This window comes from Pipistrellus kuhlii, unplaced genomic scaffold (genome assembly GCF_014108245.1).
Source record: "Pipistrellus kuhlii isolate mPipKuh1 unplaced genomic scaffold, mPipKuh1.p scaffold_m20_p_12, whole genome shotgun sequence".
Lineage (NCBI taxonomy): Eukaryota > Metazoa > Chordata > Mammalia > Chiroptera > Vespertilionidae > Pipistrellus > Pipistrellus kuhlii.
Window position 1 is genome coordinate 25163356 of NW_023425427.1, and position 25576 is coordinate 25188931.

General features: G+C 41.1%; 1 protein-coding gene across 1 annotated transcript in view; it reads left to right on the forward strand.

Annotated features, from left to right (window-relative positions):
* Positions 1-25576, forward strand: part of GNAQ (G protein subunit alpha q) — a 255115-nt gene that overhangs the window by 224230 nt on the left and 5309 nt on the right. Inside the window, exon 6 of the mRNA XM_036433729.2 lies at positions 24268-24421. Within this exon, the coding sequence (XP_036289622.1) occupies positions 24268-24421 (154 nt within the window). The remainder of the gene's footprint in view (positions 1-24267; positions 24422-25576) is intronic.

The window sequence follows — 25576 nt, forward strand, 5'->3', positions numbered from 1 at the left end:
TAATCTTGGGTCCTTGAGGATGTTTCTTTGCTGGTTTCAAAAAAATGGGGGCCTGGTTTGTAGGACTTGTGGAGTTCGGTTCTTACCTGTTGGAAGACAGTCATAACACATTTTCAGCATGTTTATGTTTTAATACAAGCAGAGCTTAACGTGGAGGTTCCGTTTCACTGGAACCATTTCATGAACAGTCTTTGCCTTTTCAAAATCTCATCAACTCCAGTTAGTACCCGAGCTTTCAAATAGGAGCTCAATCCTTGAATTTAAGGCTTTGATCTTCAATAAATGGCAAAGCTCTGAGTTGAGATAGCAGGCTGTTATCAGTGTAATTGAAAGCAGTGGAGCAGGCTCTGACAAGGAAGGCACTGGGAAAACAAACTTGAGGGAACAGGGTGTGTAACAGGATGAGACTGGATAGGTCTCACGGGAACGAGAATAATGATGAATCATAGAATTTTAGAGTCAGAAAGGATTTTAGTTACCCTTCTCCTTTTACCGATAAAGACATTTGAAGCTCAGAAATGTGAAGGGGAGATGAGGCCACTCTCTTCTCCTTTTTTCCTTCAAGAATTTATTAGTTAGGGGAAAGTTCAGCTGCTGTACCAAAGAGTCCTGAGACTACAGTGGCTTACAGAATATAGACATTCTCTCTTTTACAGAAGCGATCCTGTTCAGCAGTGCAGCCCTGCTCCTTGTGGCTAATTCCCTCAAGCCAGCACTCCACCAGGGCACGGTTATCATGCGGGCAGTTGGAGGGAGTCACGGCCACATCAGTGACAGTCAGATGGACTGGGAGGATAGAGTGGCAGAGCTGCCTGCTGTGTTAAGTCCCAGACACACAGAGGCACACATCACTTTGTTCATGCTCCATGTGTAAAGAACTTAGTCATGTGGTCCCACAGAACTTCAAGAGATGCTTGGCATGGAGTCCCGACGGGAAGTCATTTCCCTGGCTTCACTTCTGTTGTTATAGGAAAAGGGGGGAGGTCCATTTGGATGGATAGTGAGTAGTCTCTGCCATAGGGGCAGACCAGACTCCAGGTCAAAATTGTCTGCAGTTTTGGCTTTTTAGAAATCCACAAATATACCACATGGTTTCCTTCCAGGTTGTAATGCACCCCTGAAGTAGGTCTCTTAATTTGAAATACTTGGCAGCTCTTGGAAGTTGTCTTTCCTGTGAATGACTCCTGTTGAACCCCAAATCCTGTGCTGGACACTTACATAGCAAAAAGCATCACTTAGCTGGTCATAGCATGCCTACTGCCCAGGATCATATGCTATCTATCTTCAAGGTCCTCATATTAGAACCAAGGCCAGGAACAAGGGAATTCAGCAGCTCAGTCATATTTTTGTTTGCTTTTATTTATTTTTATTTTTTTAAGGTAAAGTAGCTGTTAGGACTTGGGAACTTGCTATGAATGTCAAATGAGATCATCCATATAAAATAACTATTTCTTTTGTCAAGAAATATTTATTGGGAAGGGGGAATATTCATGGAGTGTCCCAGGAACTGTGCTAGATGCTTAGGATGCTCTAGTCTGCAAGAGACTGCTCCTGTCCTTAAAAAGCTCCCAGCCCAGTGGAGGAGACACTCCAGTTGGAGGGAGTAAGACTACAGTGTGGCAGGGACCCATGTGCATGGCAGTTTGTTGGTGCTGTGGGAATAGAAACAAAAGGTACCTGCTTAGGAGGGACTCGGTGCTGAGGAAGCATGCCTGGTGACACCTAACAACAGGCAAGGTGTTGTCAGCAGAGACCTTGCCGTTTGGCCTCTCCACACTTTTCCATGGTCACTTTTCAGGACTCACCCATCAGGGCTTATGGGGAAATAATAAGGTTTTACTTTCAAGAGAATTTTCCCCCCCTTGACTTTGGCATTGTGAAGTCAATCCCCACACGAAAGAAAGGACAGTGATTGGACAGAGAGAGACCACCATGAGAGGAGAGTTCTGGAAGATGTTTGCTCTACTGTTTCCAATTAGGAAATGGTTGCTGCGTTTAGTAAGTACATTGAGTAATTTAACATTGTTAAGTACTCCACTAGCTCATGGACTTCTTAACTAATTCTGATATATTGGTTTTTCAGTGGAGAATATCCAGTGCCTTCTCTATCATTCATATTATGCAGTGGTGATTTTAGGAAGCATGCTACAGAATAATAAGGTCAGATATATACCAAATTGGCATTCCTGTACCTCCCTAGGGAAAAAATTAGTTTTGCCTAGATCATGAGTATTGTTTAAGTGATCAGATTATATTCCTCTCCCTATCAGCCCCAATCATATCACTACATTCCCAAGAATCCTCCCAAAACAATTTTATATTTATTATTTGAATTGGAGACCGGCTGACTGCCGGCATCGTTTAATCTATGAAAGCTTTTTTTGCTCTTTAGTTAACGAAACAATAGACTTAGCCCTCATCATTGTGAAGGCAAAGATGTCCATATACATACAGCCTTCGGTAGGCAAAGTGAGCATGCCTGACAGTTCCATAGAGGGGCTGTTTATCATCTTAAAGATAAGAAAACATAACTTTGCAATGTGAAGATGTGCCTTCTACAGCTATTTTATTTTATAACTTGAAGCCTTCAAGATGTGTGTGTGTGTGTGTGTGTGAAAGAGAGAGGGGGAGAGAGAGAGAGAGAGAGAGAGAGAGAGAGAGAGAGAGAGAGAGAGAGAGAGAGCGCGCGCGCGCGAGAGCGCGCGATTGTGTCTGAATGAATGAGTATACTAGGGGTGTCGAACTCAATCAGAGAAGGGGCCAAAATCTAAAATCCAGCCTAAATCGCGGGTCGAATGGTTTACTGAACAGTCATAAACTGTCATTGTGATGGAAACGCAGCGGAGTGCAGTGATGACAGCGAGGTGCGGGCCACATTGCAAGGCCTGGGGGGACGGATTTGGCCCGCGGGCCTTGTGTTTGACACATGTGGAGTATACCACCTCCCCATGGTCACAGGGAAGAACGGGTATCTCAAGTATGTGTCTGAGCGGTATGTTTTCAAAATTGGACTTAAATTTTTACCACCCATTTATGAAACAAACCCTCAGCGAGGGCCACTAAATTTCCATCTATATGAAAGCTAACCTTGAAATTGCCCTCAATTTAAAATCAGTTGGGCAGAATTAAGACAAAATCATAGGCTATATAGCTTCTGTAGAAACCCAGCAAGTTGCTCAAGTAATTCAGGGCTGTGAGGTTTAGCAACAGAGAGAGGCAGCACCCTATAGCCAAACGAGGCAACCAAGAGCCTTGCCTTCGGGAGGAGAAACGGAATGCTTGTCTTGGCTTTACCAAAAATACTGTGTGGGTTTTGGAGCAAGTTCCTCAACCACTGCAGGCTGCGTTTGGATCTGTTGTAAACAGAGGCGCTTGGGCCTGGGTGAACTCAGGGTTCCCTCCCCACTTGTTCCTTAATGTGGGAGTGCGAGTGGGAAGCCCTTGTTCGCAGCAGCCCTATCAGAACCTCCCTCGGCCTGGCAGCTGCATTCATTGAGCAAACATTCCACAAGGACCCACTCTACCCGCCCAGGGCATCAGTGAGACACTCCTGAGTGTCAGATGGAGTCACTTTCTACTAAGACTCTCAGTGAACCTGTGGAACTCTCCCTTCATCCTAAACATTTCCAACTGCCATGGTCCTTTGGAATGCTCCTGCCGTTTTCACCGGGGTATGTTAACTGCGGTTTTGCCATGTTTCTTTTGCTTTGTTATCTGTTTGACAACTCAGCTGCACAAAGAAACGCTTGCCAGAGTGATTAACTTACAAGTCACTACGGCTTTTTAAAAATGAGGTTTCCCTTCCCACTATGTGTGTGATAAGAGTTAGAGAGAGTCGATTTGTCATCCACATCCAAGGGAAGCACTTACAGCCCTCTTTGATATATGAGTCTCCCACGGCCTGAACATGGGCATGAGCCGTCATATTTCAGGACAGCGGCACTCATTTCAAATTCATTTTTACTTTACCCTTGGCAGATCCGCTGTTCTTGTTAGAATTAACACTAATATAATATAATAACTTCACTTTGGTGACCTAGTTTTTGTGTGTTTTTCTTTTTTTTCTTTTGGAGTTCTCTCTGTTCCTTGTCTCATTTCCTGGTTGTCCTGGCAACAGCCATCAAATTGAAATTACAGGAAGTGAAAGGTCTTCCTATGTTTATTACTAAGGAGAAGGGAGAACTGTTGACTCAGATACAAGGTCTGACTCTTGGTATCCAAAGGGTGGCAGCATTGCTTTGAGTGAAGTCACTGTTCTCTGTACCCCTCTATTCCCAGTATCCACAACATCACCTCCCGCACCCCCCACCCCCACCCCCGGTATAAAATGCCTACCTACCTCTAGGCAAACTGGCCACACTTCTTCGGGTCTTTTCTTTACGGGGCTTTAGGAAACACACTCAACTCTATTCAAGTGCATAGAAAAGTTGCTTAAGTGAAGATGACAGCATCTGCTGGTTCATTTTACTGACTACATGCAGGCTCCCCTCGAGTTAGTTCTCAATATGAGGTTAGCAGGTCTGCATATTCAATCAGGGAAGCCACTCAGACCATTTGAGAATATTTGATTTTTTTTGGCAATACCTTCACAGAACATGTGGAATTATTGCAGACCTTAGCAAGGCAAGACCACAAAGAAAGCTGAACCAGCTCTTCCAAAATCAAGATATTAAGCAGAGGCTTGGGGGGAAAAGCTAGGATACTACTGATTGCCATGCCTGGAATAATATTGGAAGCAGATGCCTAATAGCTCCCTCAATCACCTTTAATTGCTAAATGGGATTCCACTGACTACACATGATGCATGCTATTTGGACCATTAAAGCAGAACAGATTGGTAAAGGAATATTCTAAAAGGAAAAAACTTGGAAAGGCAAAGCAGTAACAGGCCTCCCTTTATTAGACTCCTGAGTTGGTACCTATTTAAATCACTTTAGAGTAGCAATAAATACATGTTTTAGATAAATGACATTTTTTAATCCTTGTTCAAAATGTTCACTTACCCAGTCACTTCCATGACAAGCTTATGTTTGGGTGTTGGGAAAGAGAATAGAAATAAGACACAGCCTGTCAGGTTTGATGGAACATTTACATGAATAATTGCAATGAAAAGTCAAGGGAGGGTTAATATCATAAGTGGTGTCAACAAACCATGTGCAATTTCAGAGTTTTTCCCCAGCGTGGCAACAGGAGGCTTCATGAAAAAAGGTAGCTTTTAAACTAAGACTCAAAGTTGACAATTTTTTCAAAAGAGGAAAGTAAGGATTAAGGATACTTCCATCCGAGAGAAGAGTGGAAATAAAGTCAGTGAAACCAAAAAATACAGGCATTTTTGGAGAAGGTTGAGCCGCTCCATGTAGCTGGAGAATAGAGGGCATGGGGTCAGCCTCTGTATGTGGTCTTGGAAATGACCTAGACTGACTCAGATTATTTGTTCTTCTAAATTAATGATGACAGCCTGATAATCACTAATGGGATATTACCACAAAAACCTTCTTAGATTTAAAATATTCTTATTAAAGCCCTCTCTATATTTGCTAATTCAGCAAAACTAACTACATTAGGATTAACACTGCTGGCAAGAGGCAGGTTTGCTCGCTTGCTTTTTTTTTTGTCTCTCTCTCTCTCTCTCTCTCTCTCTCTCTCTCTCTCTCTCTCTCTCTCTCTCTCTCTCTCTCATATTTTACATTTAAAGTAAGTGAAAGTGTCCAAAACTTGAGTTCTTAATAAATCTGTAACAAATACTAGGGTCAGTATAATTGAAGTTCTTAGTTCATGCATTAGGAATCTTTTCATATTGATGGAAGAGTTGTATGATTTGTTTTCTAGTATTTGGCATTTACAAAAGGAAAATTTAAAGCTGATTTTCAGTGGAGATAATATTTTTTAAAGATTAGTCACTAGGTGTGACTAATCTAATATTATTTTACCAATTAAGACTTCTACTACAAGATTTCAAAACTGTATTGATTTAGCTACAGAGATTTTTTTAGCCCAATCTTGCAAAATATTTGCTATTGTATATGTTTGAGGAGAAGACATTCTAAATTAGTGAACAAAAAGACATTCTAAATTAGTGAACAAATACAGAATATCCACAGTATTTTTCTTTAGCACTCAAGACCCATTATTGAGTCCAAAATCAATTTAATGGGCCTTGCTCAGCATTTATATTTAAAATGCAGGTGGCTGGGATAGCAAAGGGAAGATAAAATGCAACCGAGTATAATGGAGTACAATTTTCTATTACAAGGAAATATATTGTTTCATGAAATTTCAGTTTTAGCTGTGTGTCTAAATGCATGTATTACTGAATTGCTGTGTAAACTGTATTTTTTTATTGTGCATTATGATCAGCAGTTTAAAAACATATTTTTAAAAGAAATGCTTACTTATTTCCCTTAAATGTGTCCACAGTAAGTGGAATTACAAGAACAGCTGTTGGCATGAAGACCCATCCAAGTCCTAGTATTAGTGACTGAAGAAAAATCATCTGGTTTATGGGAATGGATGTTCCTAAAGGCCTCAGTTCTTATGAGAAGCTTATTCCCATATATACACATTCCTGAGACATCTCAACAGAGAAAAGGAAAGATGAGAGGGGCCTGCTAACATATTTAAAGCTTCCTGCCTCTTTTCCTTGAAGATGTTCCGTTACCTGGTTAAGGGAGTTATAACAAGGGGTGCATGGGGGAGAATGTCCAATGCCTTCACTTTGTGGAGGTCTAGTTGGCATCAGCGCATTGCTCCTATAGAGGCGAGCTTCTTCCCCCCTAAGGGCCTGGTGCAGAGCGCATGTTCTGACTGGGGAAAAGGAGAAAGTGTCAAAACCAGGTACAGTGTTGAAAGCCTAGGGACAGAGAGGGAAGTGGAGACCCCCTGTGCTTCCCAAATGCTGAGGCTGAGAGCACAGAAAGTGGAGAAGCCAGGCGTGTAGAATACAGCCAACTACTGGGAATTCAGAAGCTAGGGTCCACACAGGGGACATGCCCTCCTCTCCTGCTTCCTCCATAACCTGCCCCCAGCCTGAATCACTCCTTCCCTGTGTGCAGCTTGTTTACACGGGTGGAATCTGATGGCAATGGCAGAAGTCCCGACAGAGCACCTGGCCCTGAGCCACGTAGTGTGCCTGACTCCCACCCCAGTGAGCCACATATTAAATACTTGTCATTTGAGTTTACTTTGTAGCGTATTAAGGTTTGTCATATTCATGCTGTGCCATTGAGTCCCATATGCTTTTTGACAAGAGCAGTTGACATTTCCTCTTTAGGGCTAGGAAATTTCAGCAAAGAAATTCAAGTCCTATTACCCAGAACTTTCGAAGATGCCCTGTCCTTTAGTGATAGATTTTATTACTTAGCCTACTGGGCTAGGCTGTTGTCTGAAACCAATCCCTTCACAGCTGTCTAATGGGAGGTCATTTTATGCTCCACAGTTACTATAGTGCCTCCTTAAGGCATCTAGCTCTACAAAGCTTAATGCTCGTCCTTAAAAGTTAATTGGGGAGTGAGTGCTAAGGACATGTATTTTCATTTCCCAGAACAATAGTGAATCCTTTGATCTTCCCAGGGTGTTTTAGGAGTGCCTTGTTCATTTACTACCCTTTCATTGCCTACTAGACTGTTAATACCTTGACATGACAGCTTCTAATTTGAAAAAAATATATATATTTTGTTTGGAGTGCAGTGAGATGTAGGTTTAAAAGAAAAGGTAAATATTGAAGGAACCCTCTTAAGAATACTAGCTGAAAATATTTATCTTATTAGTATTTCTCCTGCTGGATTTTATTTCATCTCTGGATTAGGAAATGGAACCTAGAACAGTGAAAAGATGTCTCAAGGAGTGGCCTTGGGGACCAGGCTGAGAACTAAGCTCCCCCGACTACCCATCTCTGTGCCACATTGTCCTGCAGGGATGAAGCATGAGGAATGTCCACCAACGTCTTCGATGTTGGTGGACATTTTAAAAGTGAGAATACTTTTTGAAAAATTCTTCTTCAATTGCTATTATCTAATGGTTTAGAAAAGACATGGACTTTATAGACAGAAAAATTCAAAATGAAGCGACAGCTCTCATCATCTGTACAGTGGGGAAAATGAATACTTCGTCTGACAAGGTGCATGGATTATTTGAGGTGACACGTCCACTACCTAGCACAGAGCAGGTGCTCAAAGTATAAGTTCCCATGCAGGAGGTATAAAGCGTTAGACACTATCCTAGAGCAGTGGTCGGCAAACTGCACTCGCCAGCCACATGCGGCTCTTTGGCCCCTTGAGTGTGGCTCTTCCACAAAATACCATGGCCTGGAAGAGTCTGTTTTGAGGAAGTGGTATTAGAAGTTTAAATTTAAAAAATTTGGCTCTCAAAAGAAATTTCAATCGTTGTACTAATTGATATTTGGCTCTGTTGACTAATGAGTTTGCTGACCACTGTCCTAGAGTCAGTGTGGTTGGTCCCTAATGCCTTCAGGGTCCAAGGAAGAGAGATAGGTTTAAATTTTCATTCATGTCTAAAAATGTCCATATTATGCCCTCAAACTTAATTGATACTTTGGGAATAGAATTCTCAAATATAAATAATTCTGAAAATGCTATTCCATTATCTGCTAATATTCTTTTTCAAGAATTCATGGCTCATCTACTTCCTTATTCTTCATGTGAACCTATTTTCTATGGAAAGTTTTAGAAACTTTTGTCTATCCTAGATATTCTCCAATTTAAAGGAGGATCTATTTGGTGTAGATTTTCACCCCCTTCCCCTTTCAGAGCCCTTTAACCTAGAGATTTAGTTATAAGAAATTTTAATTTTGTATTCATTTGGAAACTTTCTTATCTCCATTTTCTCTTCCTATAACTTCTTTTGGCTCGAGAACTACATTGATTGATTGTTTTTCTTTTTCTCAACTTTTATTTACAATTTGTCATTTCTTTTTACTATCCAAAAAATTTCTTAAGAATTTTTTGTGCTTTTTTGTATTTTGTGCTTGTTTGTATTCTGGTTTTCATAGATTTTCTTTTCTTTCTTTCTTTCTTTTCTTTTCTTTTTTAACTCTTAAGACCTCTTTTTATGATTCAGATATTCCCCCCCCCCTTTTTTTTTATGTCAGTATCCTGTTTTTGTTTCAAGATGTCTTTCTGAGGACTTTTTCTTTTTCTTTTTAAAGTAGTCTTCAATTCCCACATTAACATTTCCTCTGATTTGCTGGCTTAGGTTTTCTGTTTTTGTGCTAGTCATTTTCTTAAGAGGTATAGAATTCCTTGGTGTTTTGCAGCATTAAGAAACGGAACAGCTTTCTTTCCCTGCTCATTGTCCAGGCAGTTCGCTGGGTTAGGAGTCCAGGTTTTGGATAATGTAAAGATGACATAACCCAGCTGTTCCTCTCATCAATCCTGCTTCCTGGACAGCCTCCTTGCAGATCTAGGCCTTTCATGTGCTCTTCTCAGCCTCTCCGAAGACCCGTTTACACCACTAACCCTCTGTTTTCTGAGTGAATTGTTATCACGCAAGTGCCTGTGTGTCCTACAATTACACACACAAATCTCAGCCTGACTGAATTATGCAAAGGTGTTTAATGGCTTTCAGCAGTCTTTCTGGGTCAATGCAGATGTCACATAAGTGGCAGAAATTTTTCCACACCTGTGGTTGGAGTTGTTTCCCAGTATCTTCATTACGTTTTATTGTTGTTCCATTTTGTTGGGAGTCTCAGGGAATCGTAGAGTAAATAAGCTTTTCTTGGAAGTTTCTGAAAAATTATTTTAAATCCAAGTTGCTCTTGCCATTTTTTAAGGGTTTGAATTGTTTCCAGTTTTTACCTTCATTTACTTAGCAGTTTTTGAGCACATACTAAGCTTAGAACTTGGTGGTAATTTTGTCAAGCCTTTCTATTACACAAGCATTTTTAAATATATTTACTTTTTTATTGATTTCAGAGAGGAAGGGAGAGGGAGAGAGAGATAGAAACATAAATGATGACAGAGAATCATTCATCGGCACCCTACTGCACGCCCCCTACTAAGGATTGAGCCCATAACATGAGCATGTGCCCTTGGCGGGAATTGAACCCAGGACCCTTCAGTCCACAGGCTGATGATGCTCTGTCCACTGAGCCAAACTGGATAGGGCCAAACGTCTTTGATTATGTTATTTTCTCCCCACCCTCAACCCCATTTTGTCTTTTCAAAAGTTTTGATCGTAGGAAGACTTCCTTTGCATCCATGATGATTTTGGAAGTTTCTTTTCACCGTTATCAGAAGGCATTGGCTTTCGTGGTCCAAATCATATATTCAAGTGTTTCTAAATCTTTTAGGGTCACTATCACTTTTAAAGACCAATGCTATGTAATTACATAGTAGAGTCACATAAAAATTGAATTTGTGAAAATGTAGTTATAAATGTTCAGATCCCCAAAAGGGAAAAGGATGAAGAGAGAGAGAGAGAAATAGAAAAGTTATGCAGAAGGCTCTGAGATGATGCAGGAACATAATGTGAGAGGGAGAGATGGAATCTATTGTTCCCTCAGTTGGGCTCAGTTCCTGCATGGCTTACCTCATGTGAGCAGCTCACAAGAGCAGAATGTGAGCCTGCTGTGATACTCAGTGATACTCCATTTGTTCAGCGGCAAACCCAAATCAGACTTCACCTGGTGCAGACTGGGGTGAACATATGGCATGGCTGAATAGTCTTGAGGCCACCAGTGGATACCTTCAAAATACACTTTTAAGAGTAATTTAGACTTGTGATTTTTACCTTGTGACCTGATCTTAGTTGTTATTTAATCACATCCCCAAAGTCGACAGGAATATCCTATTATATATATGACTTGTGCTCCTTTCCCGTTACCACTGCCATTAAGAGCACTGTCGCCCAAAATTGCTTCCACTTTCAGTTTCTGAGTTTCCACTGGGTAGTTCAGAGTTAGATTAGGAGCAGTGGTTCCTTAATCCTTTGCTCGGCCTTAAAGATGAAAACGTGGGCAGGAGTGGAGAGGACAGATTGGGGATTGCACATGCTCTTCCTACAGTTGAGTGAAACTTGAACAGTTTATAAATTTACAAAACCTTATAAATGTACTAAATATTTAACAAGTATGGCACAGCTACCAATCAATCTGAAACGGCCATCAGCCAGAGTCGACCTCTGCCATCAGTTTACAACACACATCATCTGTCCTCAAGAGTTCAATTCTTGCTGCCTTTGTCAGTTTTGAGATCTGCCATGTCCATTTCCCTCATTTGTTCCATTTTAACAGAATTAGCTCTGATTACTACTCCTTTTATCTTTATTCAGCACAGTTGTATTTGTGAGTTCATAAACTTTCCAACACATTTCTATTCTTTGGGCACCTGAAGAGTTACTTCGCTTCCAAGGCTTTAAATTGGATTTACTGTTTTAAGGCTACGTGCTCTCTCCTGCTTAACCTCCTGACCAAGTCTAATTACTCAGCTCATGTGTGATCTTTCCAGCTTTTCCCTCGGGTATTTCCAAGTTTTCTGCTTTCTTCATGACACACACACACACACACTACCTCCTTTGTTTCACTATAAAGGAAGCTGATTTTTGTGTGATTTTCACATTTCTGTTGCTTGTCTTTCAGGTGTCTGTTTGTATTGGACTTATCTCCAATCTCACTTGGTTATTAGCTTCAGGAAGAGATCTTTTACTTCTTGCATAACATTGACTGCCCAGCAATAAGGTTACATTGCAAGTATTTTATAAGAAAAACATTTTCTTTAAAATATTTAAAAAGCATCCAGCAAATTTTTATCAGAATAAAGAACAAAGAGAAGGAATAAACTCTTCTCCAGGGCAAAATAGTGAAACTTTTCATCTTAGTGCTCTACACCCGGTTCTCATTTTTTCATTGGGGGGTTGTTAATACTTTTTTTGTTGGAAAAAAATAATACTTAGTCTCTTCATAAATTTTGTAATGCCCTTGCACTTTGTGTATTAATTACTGTCATATATGTATTATACAGAATGCTGGGTTTTAAAAAAGGCGGGGGGGGGGGGGAGCATTGTTTCTCAAAGCTTGTTAGTCCAAAGCATATGTCAGCACTTTATAGTTTTCCAAGGAGGAGGGATTATTCGAATCAGCCCGCAAGTATTTGAGTGAATTTCTTGTACCTACCAATAAGTCATTCAAGATGGGGATACTAATTTTTTTATAAGCAGACAGTAAGCATTGCTTTTAAATGGTGCCAGGACTTTGTTCTAGTGTGCAAGATCAAATAAGACCACTTGTAATAGAACAAGGAGCAGACACATCACTGAAAACTGCAGATAATGCATACTATAGAATTTTTGCCAAAAGTTTACCCCAAAATCCTATAATCTAAGTGGCTTGAGTTTTTCATTTGTATTTTCCCTGCCCTCCCTCCACATTATCAGTCATTTAGAGGAGTAAAGAATAAAAGCAGGGATAGAGTAAATCCACACACATTAATAGTAGTATCTTGTTAACAAATAATGTTTGTAGAATTATTTTCTTAAAATTACTTAAAGACATGAAAGATATATCTTCAGCTGAGGATTATTTCACTTTTTTTGTTTTGTTTTGTTTTGTTTTAAAATGCCAGATGCATGGGATTAAAACATCTGGAAAGGCATTCCTTACATATGTGCAACATCTGGATAAATAGACATACTTATTTCCCTGACACTAAAATTAAGCAAATGAATTAAAACATTGATTTCTTTTTCTTGTTTTATCCTGCATGGTGTGGAAAAATAAGGGGGGGGGCAATAAATTTAGAAATTCAATATCTAAGAATTATGGGAAAAGATAAATAGGGAGAAAATTAAGGCTCAAAGATATTACCAAAAAATGTACAGGGTGGGGGGGCATCTTATTTTTTTGCTTTTATTTCCACACAGTGCTTTATCATCTGTAAAAATTAAGGTGAATATGCTAATTAGACCAGACAGCCAAACAACCTTCCGGACAGCCTTGGAGATGAAGCTACAGCAGCAGGGCCAAGGCAGAGGCAGTTAGGAGTGAACAGGCAGGCAGGCAAGCGGTTAGGGGTGATCAGGCAGGCGAGCAGTTAGGGGCTATTAGGCAGGCAGGCAGAGGCTATTAGGGGCAATCAGGCAAGCAGGCAGAGTGGTTAGGGGCGATCAGACAGACAGGCAGGCAGGCAGGCGAGCAGTTAGAAGCCAACAGTCCTGGATTGTAAGCCGGTTTAGTTGGACATCCCCTAAGGGGTACCGGATTGTGAGAGGGTACAGGCCAGGCTGAGGGACCCCTCTCCCCACCTCTGTGCATGAATTTCATGCACCAGGCCTCTAATATATTATAAATTCTCTGAATATAATTATAAGTAAATATACTCATACTCTTAAAATATGTGAAAATGTGTGTGTGTGTGTGTGTGTGTGTGTGTGTAAATTGTTGCTAATGATTCAAATAGCTATAATAGTTACTTAATTCAATACTAGGTGTGTTATGTAATTTTTTATCACCTGGTACTCAGTCTCCACACCTATAGTCAGCAGACTATGGTTCCCAGGCCAAATCCGCCATACCTTCTGTTACTGTACAGCTCGTAAGTGAGAGTAGTTTTTACATCTGTGAGTGACTGAAAAATATCAAAATAAGAATAATATTTCATACCATGTAAAAATTATGTGAAATTCAAATATCAATGCCCAAAGCAAAATTGTATTGGAACCCAGGCTCACAAATATTCATTTATGTATAGTCTGTCCATAAATGCTTTTCTGCTATGTTAGCAACATTGAGTAATTACAAAAGAGAAAGTGTGGCCTGCAAAGCTTCTAAGATATTTACTATATGGTCCTTTATAGAAGAGCTTGCCAACTTCTTTTACACAGTAAAATGCTTTGAACAATCTGGTGCATATTTGCACTAAAAAAATGTTATTATTATTATTATTATTATTATTAAATTTTATATAAAAGAAATGATATTCATAGAGCTAAAAATACACCAAAGACTGAAAATTTTCATGATTTACTGTTCCTGAAAATAAGACTGAAAAGGAAACAACCCTATTAATGGCATAATTATTGCTTAAAAATGTAAATTGCCTTAGGAAGTATAATGCACTTGGCTCATTTAACAAGAGACTTATTTTCAGAATATATTTTGTACATGTCTTCTTATGAGAAACTTTTAAATCAATAAGTTACCCCTCCTTCATTAATATTCTTGTCTTAAGATCAGTTTATCTGCTTACTGCAGTCCTTCAGCTCCAAACATTGTTTGCTTCCCTACTTCATTTTTACCTTCTGTATGATCCTGCTCAGTGGAGATTCTAGCCATATGCCTGCTGTCTTTGGATGGTAGAAAAGAGTAACTAACAAGAACTTTGGTGTGTTATATCATCATGGCCAGGTCAGGTTAAGTGGTACCCCATTGGACAGGTCCCCAAAATGCAATCCATACAAGCCCTTCAGTTGATCTCTTTGGACATAGCCAAACCAAATTCTTATCCTAACACCAATATCACCCCTTTGGTGTTTGCCAGAGAATTAAACAGCCACAGAGCAAGAATGTGGCAATCTCTCTGGAGCCAATAGTGGGACTACCCAAGATGATGACACAATAATGGGTATGGTTGGAGTACAGGAAGGATGGGAGGAAGGTCAGTGAATTAAAATGTCAATGGTGTGAATACTCAAGACATGAAGAATGTTATGAGCAAAAGGAATTTATGTATATAAGGATAGACTTTGGCTCACTGGCATATAAGTGTACTTAGTAGTATATGGAGTATAGGGTAATTTTCAGTGGAAAGAGCATTGTGCCATAAAATAGTCTTGAAAAGAGATTATTACTTGGTTACTTGACTGAACTAAAATACTAAAAATATTTAAGAAAGCAGCCCTGTCTTCTATAACTTCTAGACAGTGGACTTCCGAATTAGAGATAATTACCCCTCTGTCATGTTTCCTAACTCACAGTGAGGCTTAGTGTGAGGATATATGACCACCTCTCCGTGTCCCTTCCCCCAGCTTCTTTCTCTGTCCTTCTGGTTTCCTCCTCTACCCCTCTTACACCCAACACTGGTTTCCAGTAGCTCACTTTACAAGAGCCTGCTCTGTGATCTCATCTCATTGCCTAGAAACCTTAGACCTGGAGGTAATAAGCAAATATGTTCTATATTTTTGCTTCTCTAAATATCCTGTACAGGAAGAATACATTGATTCATAGGCAGGAATTATAATATTAGAACTTGTGGGAACTCTCTCCAAGCAAAATCTGATCTCAAATAATCACTTGCAAAGATTTGCAAAAACGAAGTAAATCATCTAGGGAAGATATTCATCCAGCTGAATTTGTTATCCTTATCATTTCTATGCCTTTGTCAGAGTTGGATAGCAGAAGTGGGATGGCTATAGAGTGTCTTGAATTATTTCTCATTCCAACTGCTTCTTGTATATATTATATCTGTTGTTCTCTTGGTTTGCTCTGGGCTTGAGAGTATTGAACATTTTTAGAGATTTTTAAGATACTTGAAGAAACATTCGAATATTGAATGAATGAAATAGGCAAGGAACCTGATTTTTCAATTTCTCAGAAATTAGGTGTATCTGGCCTTGAAATCATGACTAGGTTAACTGTACTATTCCAGTGACTAGAAAGATTTCCCTGGGTTTACAGTTTGGCCAGAGATGTGAAGTAAGTACAATGCCTAACCAAGAGATTCTTAAGTAGCCATTTTACCATCTCTGATGGTGGCTGCCAGTGAAAGCTGTTGCCGGCATGTTGGGGTCATAGCTAAGAGCTTTGCATGCACTTTCATTCTGTCCTCCCAAGCCCTGGGGATAAAAGGAATCTGAGGTTCAGTCACTTGGCACAAGGTCACATGGAGTAGCATTTATGGCAGAGCTTCTGTTTCAAACCTGAAGTCTCCATCTCACAGCCCTGACCCATTCCTTCTCCCGCCTCCGTCCAGCAACAGGATCTTGGCACCGAGCATGTTTTGAATTCTGAGAGTGTTGACATCAGACAGGACGCACAATGTGATCCTGAGGGCGGTACAAAGTCAAATACACCAAGCTTTTTCCTAAGTAACTGAGGGAGGAAACCCTTATGCAGAAGACCAGGCTTGCAAATTTTTAAAGTATGCAAAGTTGAGTAAGCTACAAATAATAATTTTGAGTCAAATTACGCATTATCATAGGTTATTACATAAAGAAAGACCAACTAGTTTTTGGTCTTTTAAGATAATAGTGCCCATTAGTAAGGTAATGCATAAGGTGTTCTTCAATGCTTTATGTCTGAGAGGAAATAGCGTAGCAGACTTTTCACAGATCTCTTTACAGGGTTGTGGGTTTGTAGTCTCCTTTGCTTTGCTTTTGTTCTTCTTGCCTTCTTGTAATCTCTCCATCCATCAAGATGCAACTCAAACTACATTTGCTTTTAAATCAAATTTTTCCTTCCTGTGTGGCCCCACTCTTCTATTGGCCACCACGTGGTCCTGGGATTATACATTGACCCTCCTGTCTTCTTTAGTCCTCTGGGGCACAGACCCCATCTCCAACATATCATCCCCAGCCTCTAATAAACCCTCCGGGGGTGTCTACTAAATGACGGACAAAAGAGGAATGACACCGTGCACCCTGGGGGTGTGAGGAAGGAGCCAGTCCAACAAGGGTTTGGGAAAGGATTTCCTGGGGAAGTCAGGTTGGTCTGGGCCTTGAAGGAGTGAGGATAGCATTACAGGCCACAGGTCTGGAAAACTGTATCACACTTGTGTGACAGTGACAACATGGAGTCTGTTTATCTGGAGGTCAGAGCATTTGTGGGGGGTTCAGATTGAAGCTGTGCACTGGGGTCACTGTGGCCAGAGATCTTGAGAATCAATTAGAGATGTGAGACCCCCTCACTGATGGTTTGAACAGGAATTTTTCTGATGACAAGGGAAGATACTGAACGGTCCTTTATGGTTACAAAGTAGGAAGTAGATAGCCTGTCCCCCATGGGCCAGAGGTCAGGGTGAAAGCTTCCAGTTTAGAGCTCTACTTGTCGCTGGTTCCAAGGGAGGAGGGTTACCTGATCAGCACTACACTGCTATATCAACACTGGGTTATAAACAACATTTATTTCCCTCAGTTATGGAGGCTGAGAAGTCCAAGATCAAGGTGCAGGCAATTTTGGTGTCTGGGGAAGGCCTGCTTCCTTGTTTCGGGTGGTTGCCTGTCTTGCTCTGTCCTCATATGGCAGAAGGGTTGAGGGAGCTCTCTGAGATCTATAAGGACACTTAATCCCAGTCATCTCCTGATGACTCTGTCTCCTAATACCATCACAATGGGGGTTAGGACTTCCAACATATGAATTTTGGGAGAGACACACACACATTGAGTCCATGGCAAGTGTGGTCTGGGTTAGACTGACATTTCTGTGGCCATGTTTACCTCAGGCAAGGTGACTGCATGGAGCCCAGGCAGCCCACTGTGCTCACTTGCTCACAGCCTATCCTCAGTTCTGTAACCAATTTGCTCTTCTCATGCCTATTCTAGGAAATGACATACTTCTGGCAGACCCATCTCGCCTCTGTCTCTCCATTGCAGTTCCCGCGCCTGCATCCAGGCCACCTTTCATTGGGAGGGACATTTGCTTTCAGTCCATGACATGTGGTAGCTGGGGGGTGACAAGAAATCAGGAGCCTTCTTGGACCTCAGATATGGGCCAGGCCCACCCAGTTAACAGGGGGCCCTGTGTTTAGGATACTAAAACCTTTACCATCAGCCATACATGTGTCTCGTACATTTGTTTTCCTCCTTGAAACCCTATGTGCTGGCAAATGACTGAACAGCTAGTGCCACAAAGTCTCCTAGGACCTGCTGTTCCCTCCTTGATTGCAAGTCCTACTGAGCACAGTGGATCATGCCTCCTACTCTGCACGTTGCACTACCTTGTGTAACATTGTGAAAATGTAATTTAACCCATGGAGGATGTAGACCAGGGGCTTTGATAGGGAGCATGTCAGTTTGTAAATACTCTGTTGGGGGGCAGGGAAGCATAAGGAATTTTCACTGCCGAGTGGAAAAATCAACTCATACAGCATAATGTCAGAATCTTAACTCACCTTAATTGGGAAAAACAAGAGGAGTGAAGGAAGCCAGCAAGGTTAGATTTTCATAGCAGGGACTCAGACACTTGGCTGGATGTGTCGACTGGCACCTCTTATCACAGCAGTGGGCTAGAACATTCCTTCTAGGTTGTCACCCCGGCTCATCAAGCTTTCCGCACCTTCCCTCCCCAAGTATGATTTGTAAGTCAGCAGCGTCAGCCTCAATTGAGAGTGAGATGCATCCAGGTACACCAACTAGAAGTATTTGACGTAATAAGAAACAGAAAATACAGCTCAGCCCTAGCTGGTTTTTCTCAGTGGATAGAGCATCAGCCTGTGGACTGCAGGGTCCTGGGTTCAATTCCAGTCAAGGGCATGTACTTTGGTTGCAGGCTCCTCCCTGGCCGGAGCCTGGTCTGGGCTTATGCAGGACACAACCAATCTTTGTGTTTCTCTCATATCAATATTTCTCTCTGTCTTTCCCTCTCTCTTGCACTCTCTCTACAAGTCAATGGAAAAATATCTTGGGTGAGGGTTAAAAAAAAGAAAGAAAAAGAAAACATAGCTCAAAGCAGCTTAAAAACTAAAAGGTACTTATTGGCTGATTTTACTAAAAAATCTAGAGACAGAACTAAATTTAAGCTGGGATTTGTTGTTCATTTTTTATTTTTCAGTTACAGTTGACATATAGTATTACCTTAGTTTCAGTTATACAGTATAGTGACTAGACATTTATCACAATATAGTCAATATACAATATAGTGATTAGATCACTGCACCTTACACAGTGATTATCCTGATAATTCTAGTACCCACCTGGTACCATGCATAGCTGTAAACATTATTATTGACTATATTCCCTATGGTATACTTGACATCCCCATGACTATTTTTTAAAAATATATTTTATTGATTTTGTACAGAGAGGAAGGGAGAGAGATAGTTAGAAACATCGATGAGAGAGAGTAATCTATCAGCTGCCTCTTGCACACCCCCTACTGGGGATATGCCCACAACCAAGGTACATGCCCTTGACCGGAATCGAACCCGGGACCCTTCAGTCCCCAAGCTGACGCTCTATCCATTGAGCCAAACCGGTTTCAACCCCCATGACTATTTTTATAATTGGCAATTTGTACTTCTTAATCCCTTTCACCTTTTCACTCATTCCTCCAAGCCCCTCCCATCTGGCAATCATCAATGTGTTCTCTGGATCTATGAGTTTGTTTCTGTTTTGTACATTTTATATACAAGCAAAATAATATGGTATTTGTCTTTATGTGTCTGACTTATTTCACTTAGCATGATACAGTCTAGGTCCATCCATTTTGTCTTAAATGGCAAGATATCATTCCTTTTATGGCTATATATATGTACCACATCTTTCTTATCTATTTGTATATCAGTGGACACTTGGGTTGCTACCATATTTTGACTATTATAAATATTGCTGCAGTTAACATAGGGGCAAATATATCTTTTCAAATTAAGTTTTTTGGTTTCTTTGGCTCAATATCCAGAAGTAGAATTGCTGGGTCATGTGGTGGTTCTATTTTTAACTTTTTGAGAAACCTACTTACTGTTTCCAATAGTGTCCATCTACAGCTTCACCAGTGCACAAGCATTTCCTTTTCTCCATCGTCTCACCAACACTTGTTTGTTGATTTATTGACTAGAGGCTTGATACACGAAATTTGTGAAAGGGGATCAGTCCCCACCACCACTCCAGCCGCCTCTGCCTCTGCCTTTGCTGCAGTGGCTGGAGGCATCTGCCTCGGTACTCGAAGGCCATGGTGGCTGAGGGCTTCTGCCTCTGTTCCCACCTGCTGTGGCGGCCAGGGGGCCTTGGCCGCCAGGGGGCCTTGGCCTCAGCCTCAGCCTTGGCCCCAGCCAGCAGTGGCTTGGTCTGGAAGGATATCAGTCTAATTAGTATATTACACTTTTATTATTATAGACAGCCAATCTGACAGATGTGATCTCATTATGGTTTTTATTTGCATTCCTCTTCCCTGCCCCTTGGCCTGCAGAATTCCTGTTGAGAAATCAGCTAATAGTCTTATGGGAGCTCCCATGTATACAACTAACTGCTCTTTCCTTGCTGATTTTAAGATTCTCCCTGTCCGACTTTTAGAATTTTAATTATGTGTTTTATAGTTGGTTGATCCACTGCTTTTACTGTTTGCTTTTATTAGTGAGAATTTTTTCTTTGTTATATTTTCTTAATCATATTTTTATTTTCTTCCAAGAAAAGTTTCTTTAACATTCTTGTAATACTGGTTTAGTGGTGATAAACTACTTTACCTTTTCCTTATCTGGGAGGCTCTTTATCTCCCTTTTGATTCTAAATGATAGCCTTGCTAGGTGGAGTAATCTTGGTTGTAGGTCTTTGCCTTTCATCACTGAACATTTTGTGCCATTCCCTTCTTACCTCAAAGTTTCTGTTAAGAAATCAGCTGGAAGCCTTATATGAGCTTCCTTGTACACAACTGCTTTATTTTCCCTTGCTATTTTTAAGATTCTTTCACTTCTTCAATCTTTGTCATTTTAATTATGATGTGTCTTCTTGTGTTTGAGTTCATCTTGTTTGGGATTCTCTGTGCTTCCTGGACTTTTATGTCTATTTCCTTTGCCAGGTTAGGGAAATTTTCAGTCATTATTTCTTCGAAGAAGATTTTAATACCTTGTTCTCTCTGTGATGTGAGTGTTGGTACGCTTAACCCAGAGATTTCTTGAACTGACCTCATTTTATAAAATTCTTTTTTTTTTTTATGTTCCAATTGGGTGTTTTCCACTGCTTTGTCTTCTAGGTTGCTGATTTGATCCTCTGCTTCATCGGATCTGCTGTTGATTGCCTCTAGTGTATTCTTCATTTCTGACTGGTTATTTTTCATGTGTTCTATCACATTTTTAATGTTTTTCTGCCTTCGTTGAAGTTCTCACTGTGTTCATCTATTCTTCCCCTAATTTCATGGAGCATCTTTATAACCACTGTTTCAAACTCTGTGTGAACAGACTGCTTATCTTCATTTCATTTAGTTTTTAGGTGTTTTTTCCCCCTGGAATTTAGTCCTGTTCTTTCATTTTGGTCATGTTCCTTTGCCTCCTCATTTTGGTTAACTTCCTATGTTTGCTTCTATGCATTCGGCAAATCTGCTATATCTCTCAGCCTTCACAGAGTGGCCTTATGTAGAAGGTGTTCTATGGGGCCCTCTAGCTCAATCTTCCTGATCTCCCGAACCAGGTACTACCAGGATGTCCCTTGTGTGGGTTGTGTGACTTCTTGTTTTAGGTAAGTCTCAATTGCATGTCCATGGGTGGGTTTGACCCCTAGAATGACTGGCTATGAAGACAAGCCATGGCTACATTGGACAAGCTGTTGTGGGAGGGCTGACTCCAGGGAGTGAGAGTCACCTTTGTAAGGCTCTGGTACCAGCTGAGTGTGCCCTTAAGGCACATGTGTCAAACACAAGGCCCGAGGGCCAAATCCGTCCCGCCAGGCCTTGCAATGTGGCCTGCACCACGCTGTCATCACTGCACTCCGCTGTGTTTCCATCACAATGACAGTTTATGACTGTTCAGTAAACCATTCAGCCCGCGATTTAGGCTGGATTTTAGATTTTGGCCCCTTCTCTGATTGAGTTCGACACCCCTACCTTAAGGTGTGTGTTTGTGGAGGTGGTTGGGTGGTCTCTGGTGTGGTCTAAAGCCAAACCCTAGATATGGTGATTCTTGAGCCTCTTGGGAGGGCCTCTGGTGCAGGGAAAGCTCAGCCACTGCTATTCTTGGTAGGTGCTACAAAGTGATCTGCAGTTGATTGCTGCTTGTGCTATGCTTAGAGAGGCTAAGCTGTGAACTACGACCGGTTGGCACTATGCTGGGCTTGGGACCCTTTGCTGAGCACCATGTGAGCTGAGGCCAGCAGCCACTTATACTGGATTTTTAGCCACTTAATTGAAGCTAGATCTCGGCCAAGACTGGTTGCTGCTTAGGCCAGGCTTGGGGCCACCTGATGGGAATTACAATATAAGTTGAGACTGGTTGCCACTTATACTGGTCTGGAAGCCATTCAGTAAGCCATTCCGCCCCTCCTCCAGTTAAAAGGTATGCTGAGGCTGGCCACTGCTTGTTTGGGGTTTGTGACCTTTGAGACATTTTGGAAAAGACTGCAGCACAAAGATTGCTTCTGTGGAGGAACCACTGGAAGAGTCTTAGGCTGGACAAACATGCTGGATGGGGTGGTGGTCTCAAGGAATCACCAGGGAGGGATAAACGGTTTCAGCCAGGTTAATGGAGAGCACAGATTTAGCATCCCCCAGTGCCATGCTAGCTAGATGGGAGGAGGGCTTACAAAAGGAGCATTGTGCTTTCCAGTGCTTCCATCGCTGGAGTGAGTTACTGAAGTTAGTCAGTTTAGTTTCTCCCCATTTGTTCCTGGTGCTTTTCAAGCAGCTACACCTGCAATGAAGCTTAGAGGGAGTGAGTCTTCCCACTGGTTCTCCAAGATTGACCCAGACTCCCACAGCCATTCGTCTTTCCTGGATATAATCCCCATTGGTTTTCACAGCCAGAGTTATGGAGACTCCTATTCTCAGTGCTGGGGGCCAGGTGTAGGGATGTGACCCTTCACTCCTCAGTGGGCGGGGGAGGGAGGGGCTCCACAGCCAGATATCCCTCCTGATTCTAATTGCCACACTATGGGTGTGGGACCTCCTGTTCCACCTTTCCGCCCCTCCTATCAGTCACAAGGTGGCTTTGTCTTTATATCCTTAGTTATAGGAATTCTCATCAGCTAGTCTCTATGTGGTTCTCCATGATGGTTTTTCTATAATTTAGTTGTAATTTGATGTGATCTTGGGAAGATACAAGCACAGAGTTGACCTGCCTTCCATCTTGACAGGCATGATCTGATTAAGGAGTTAAAACCAGGTGCACCGATCCTGGTTTATTTCCTGTTTAACGGTGGCTGCTAGGAGCTCCTGATGCTCCTCTTCCACATTCTTCATGAAAGCAAGTTTCTCTGTCCCAGAGTCCCCAACAAAATTCCTGGGTTGATCGAATCAATTAAGCTGTTTAGCTGAACTGAAAATTATAAACCAGGAAAGGTGTTGTGAATGACTTAGGCCTAGATCGACCAAGTTCAGAGCCAACCAGGGTGTTGTGGAATAGGATGTTCTTGCGAAAACCACTGAGCTTCCTGTCAGCAGTAGAGGTGGGCTCAATCCCAGGCAGGCCTTTTCATTGCCTGAAACTCAGTCATAGCACATAAAACTAAATTATAATTGGAAAATGTCATCTGTATGTCTAGGAAGAAGCATGCCCATGCACTATGACTTTTATACCCTCAAGGAAAGGAGGATTCCCCAACTCTGTTGCCTTTGGGCCCAAGGGTAGGAATTATTTAGAGGTGGGTGTGGCTGTGTGTGATTTTATGTTACCAAGGTAGAGGAGATAATATAGCTCCAAGTAAGAACACTGTTTTATAAGTGCTGAAGATTAGAAATACCACATTTGTATCTCCAGGTAATTACATGGTCTCCACATAATTTGTGTTGTCCTGTATGAAGATTATAGTGAAACAGGAAGAAAGTAGGCTCCAATAAATGGAAAATATATGTTCCAAAAATATTTTTTTCATATGTTTTCTTATCAGGGGAGAGATCTATCTATCTATTATTACTATGTATATAGTAATAATTCTAGAACTATAGATGTACTTTGGGCAAAGAATTAACTTTATTTTCAAATTTAATAATAGAGTTAATTAAAAATAGAGTTAATTTTTGTTTAAAAATAGAGTTACTAATTCTGGTGCTTAGGAAATGAAACACAGCTTAGGAAATGCAAAAAGGAAGCCTAGGATTTAACTCTTAATTCAGATCTTAGGTATTTGGTCATGAACTAATAATTTTTGGTGAAAATTTATGACAGTGTGCCAGATTCAACATGATTTTCTTGGGTTTGATTTCTCTTAAGGGTGAAGGAGTTATCTCAGCAGATTTATTATTATTATCTTTTCCTTGTCAACCTGAGAGTTTACATAATGAGAATAGGCCAGATGTGTCCTGAACCATTTGCATGTAAAGCCTGGTGAAAGTGACTACAGCACAGCACAAGGCTACAAAAATCAGATGTATACAGAAGATGGCTGGACTTCAGAAATGAGCGCGATTCACAAATTGAGTAATCAAGTAATTCACACCTTGTTTTTTCTGATGCTGTCTTTCAGAACCGAATGGAGGAAAGCAAAGCCCTCTTTAGAACAATTATCACATATCCCTGGTTCCAGAACTCCTCAGTTATTCTGTTCTTAAACAAGAAAGATCTTCTAGAGGAGAAAATTATGTATTCCCACCTAGTTGACTACTTCCCGGAATATGATGGTAAGTCAGCACTCTTCAGCCAGCCCAGGAGCCGGGGAGATGTTTTCCCTGCCAAGACCAACAAACACATCACAGTGCCCCCCTACTGCCTTTCCCTCCAGAAGTGTGTGTGTGGCATGACTGAGGAAGGACGGATTTTTGTTTGCTCCATCTTCTAATGACATGAAACATTTCATTCCCTAACAATGCTGAAAATTACAGCAAAAGAAAACATCTTGCGTATTTTGAAATAAGCGTATCAGAGGAGGGAACAATCCAGCAGTGTTGACTGATTGTGTACCAACCACTATAATTCCCTCTGTATCTCCCATTCATTTGGTGACAGTCTGCCTCTGCCTCTCTCTGGGGAGAGAACACAGTTTTGTGATCAAGAGCCCATGCTCTGCAGTCAGCCGCCCAGGTTCAGATCCATACTTCCTCTTTATGGAACCACTATCAAGTCATTTCGTTTCTCTGGGCCTTAGGACCAAAATCCTGGGATTATTTTGTAGACTGTAATAGATAATATATGTGTGACATTTTAGTATGATGGTTGACACATAGTGACTACTCAGGAAATAGTTACTTTGGGCTGGTGAAGTACCATCATCCTGAGGAATGGTACCCTTTCTTTAAGCTCTTCTGCTGGCATTTAGAATCAATAGCACTCATTTAAGTATTCATATGGCTTTATAATACTTCCTTCCTTCTTATAGATTTTTGTCTCTCCAACCAGACAGTAAAGTCCTGAATAACTGGACAGGATATCCAACCCATTCTGAGAAATACTTGATCAATTGATAACAAAATGCATCCAAACCCATCCACTCTATTTTTTTTTAAGATTGTATTTATTTTTTTATTGATGAGAGAAAGAGACAAAGAGAAACATTGATTTGTTATTCCACCCATTCATGCCTTCATTGGTTGATTCTTGAATGTGCCCTGACCAGGAAACAAACCCACCATCTTGGCGAATCGTGACAACGCTCCTACCAACTGAGCTACCCGGCCAGGGCCTACACCCAGCCATGCTAAAATAGTGAAAGTGTCAAGCCACTGCCCCATAAAGTTTTATTGAAACAGTCACACCCATTCATTTGGGCACTGTCTGTGACTATTCTCATGCCATAACAGCAGAATTAAGTAGTCATGACAGAGATCAAATGCCTAAAA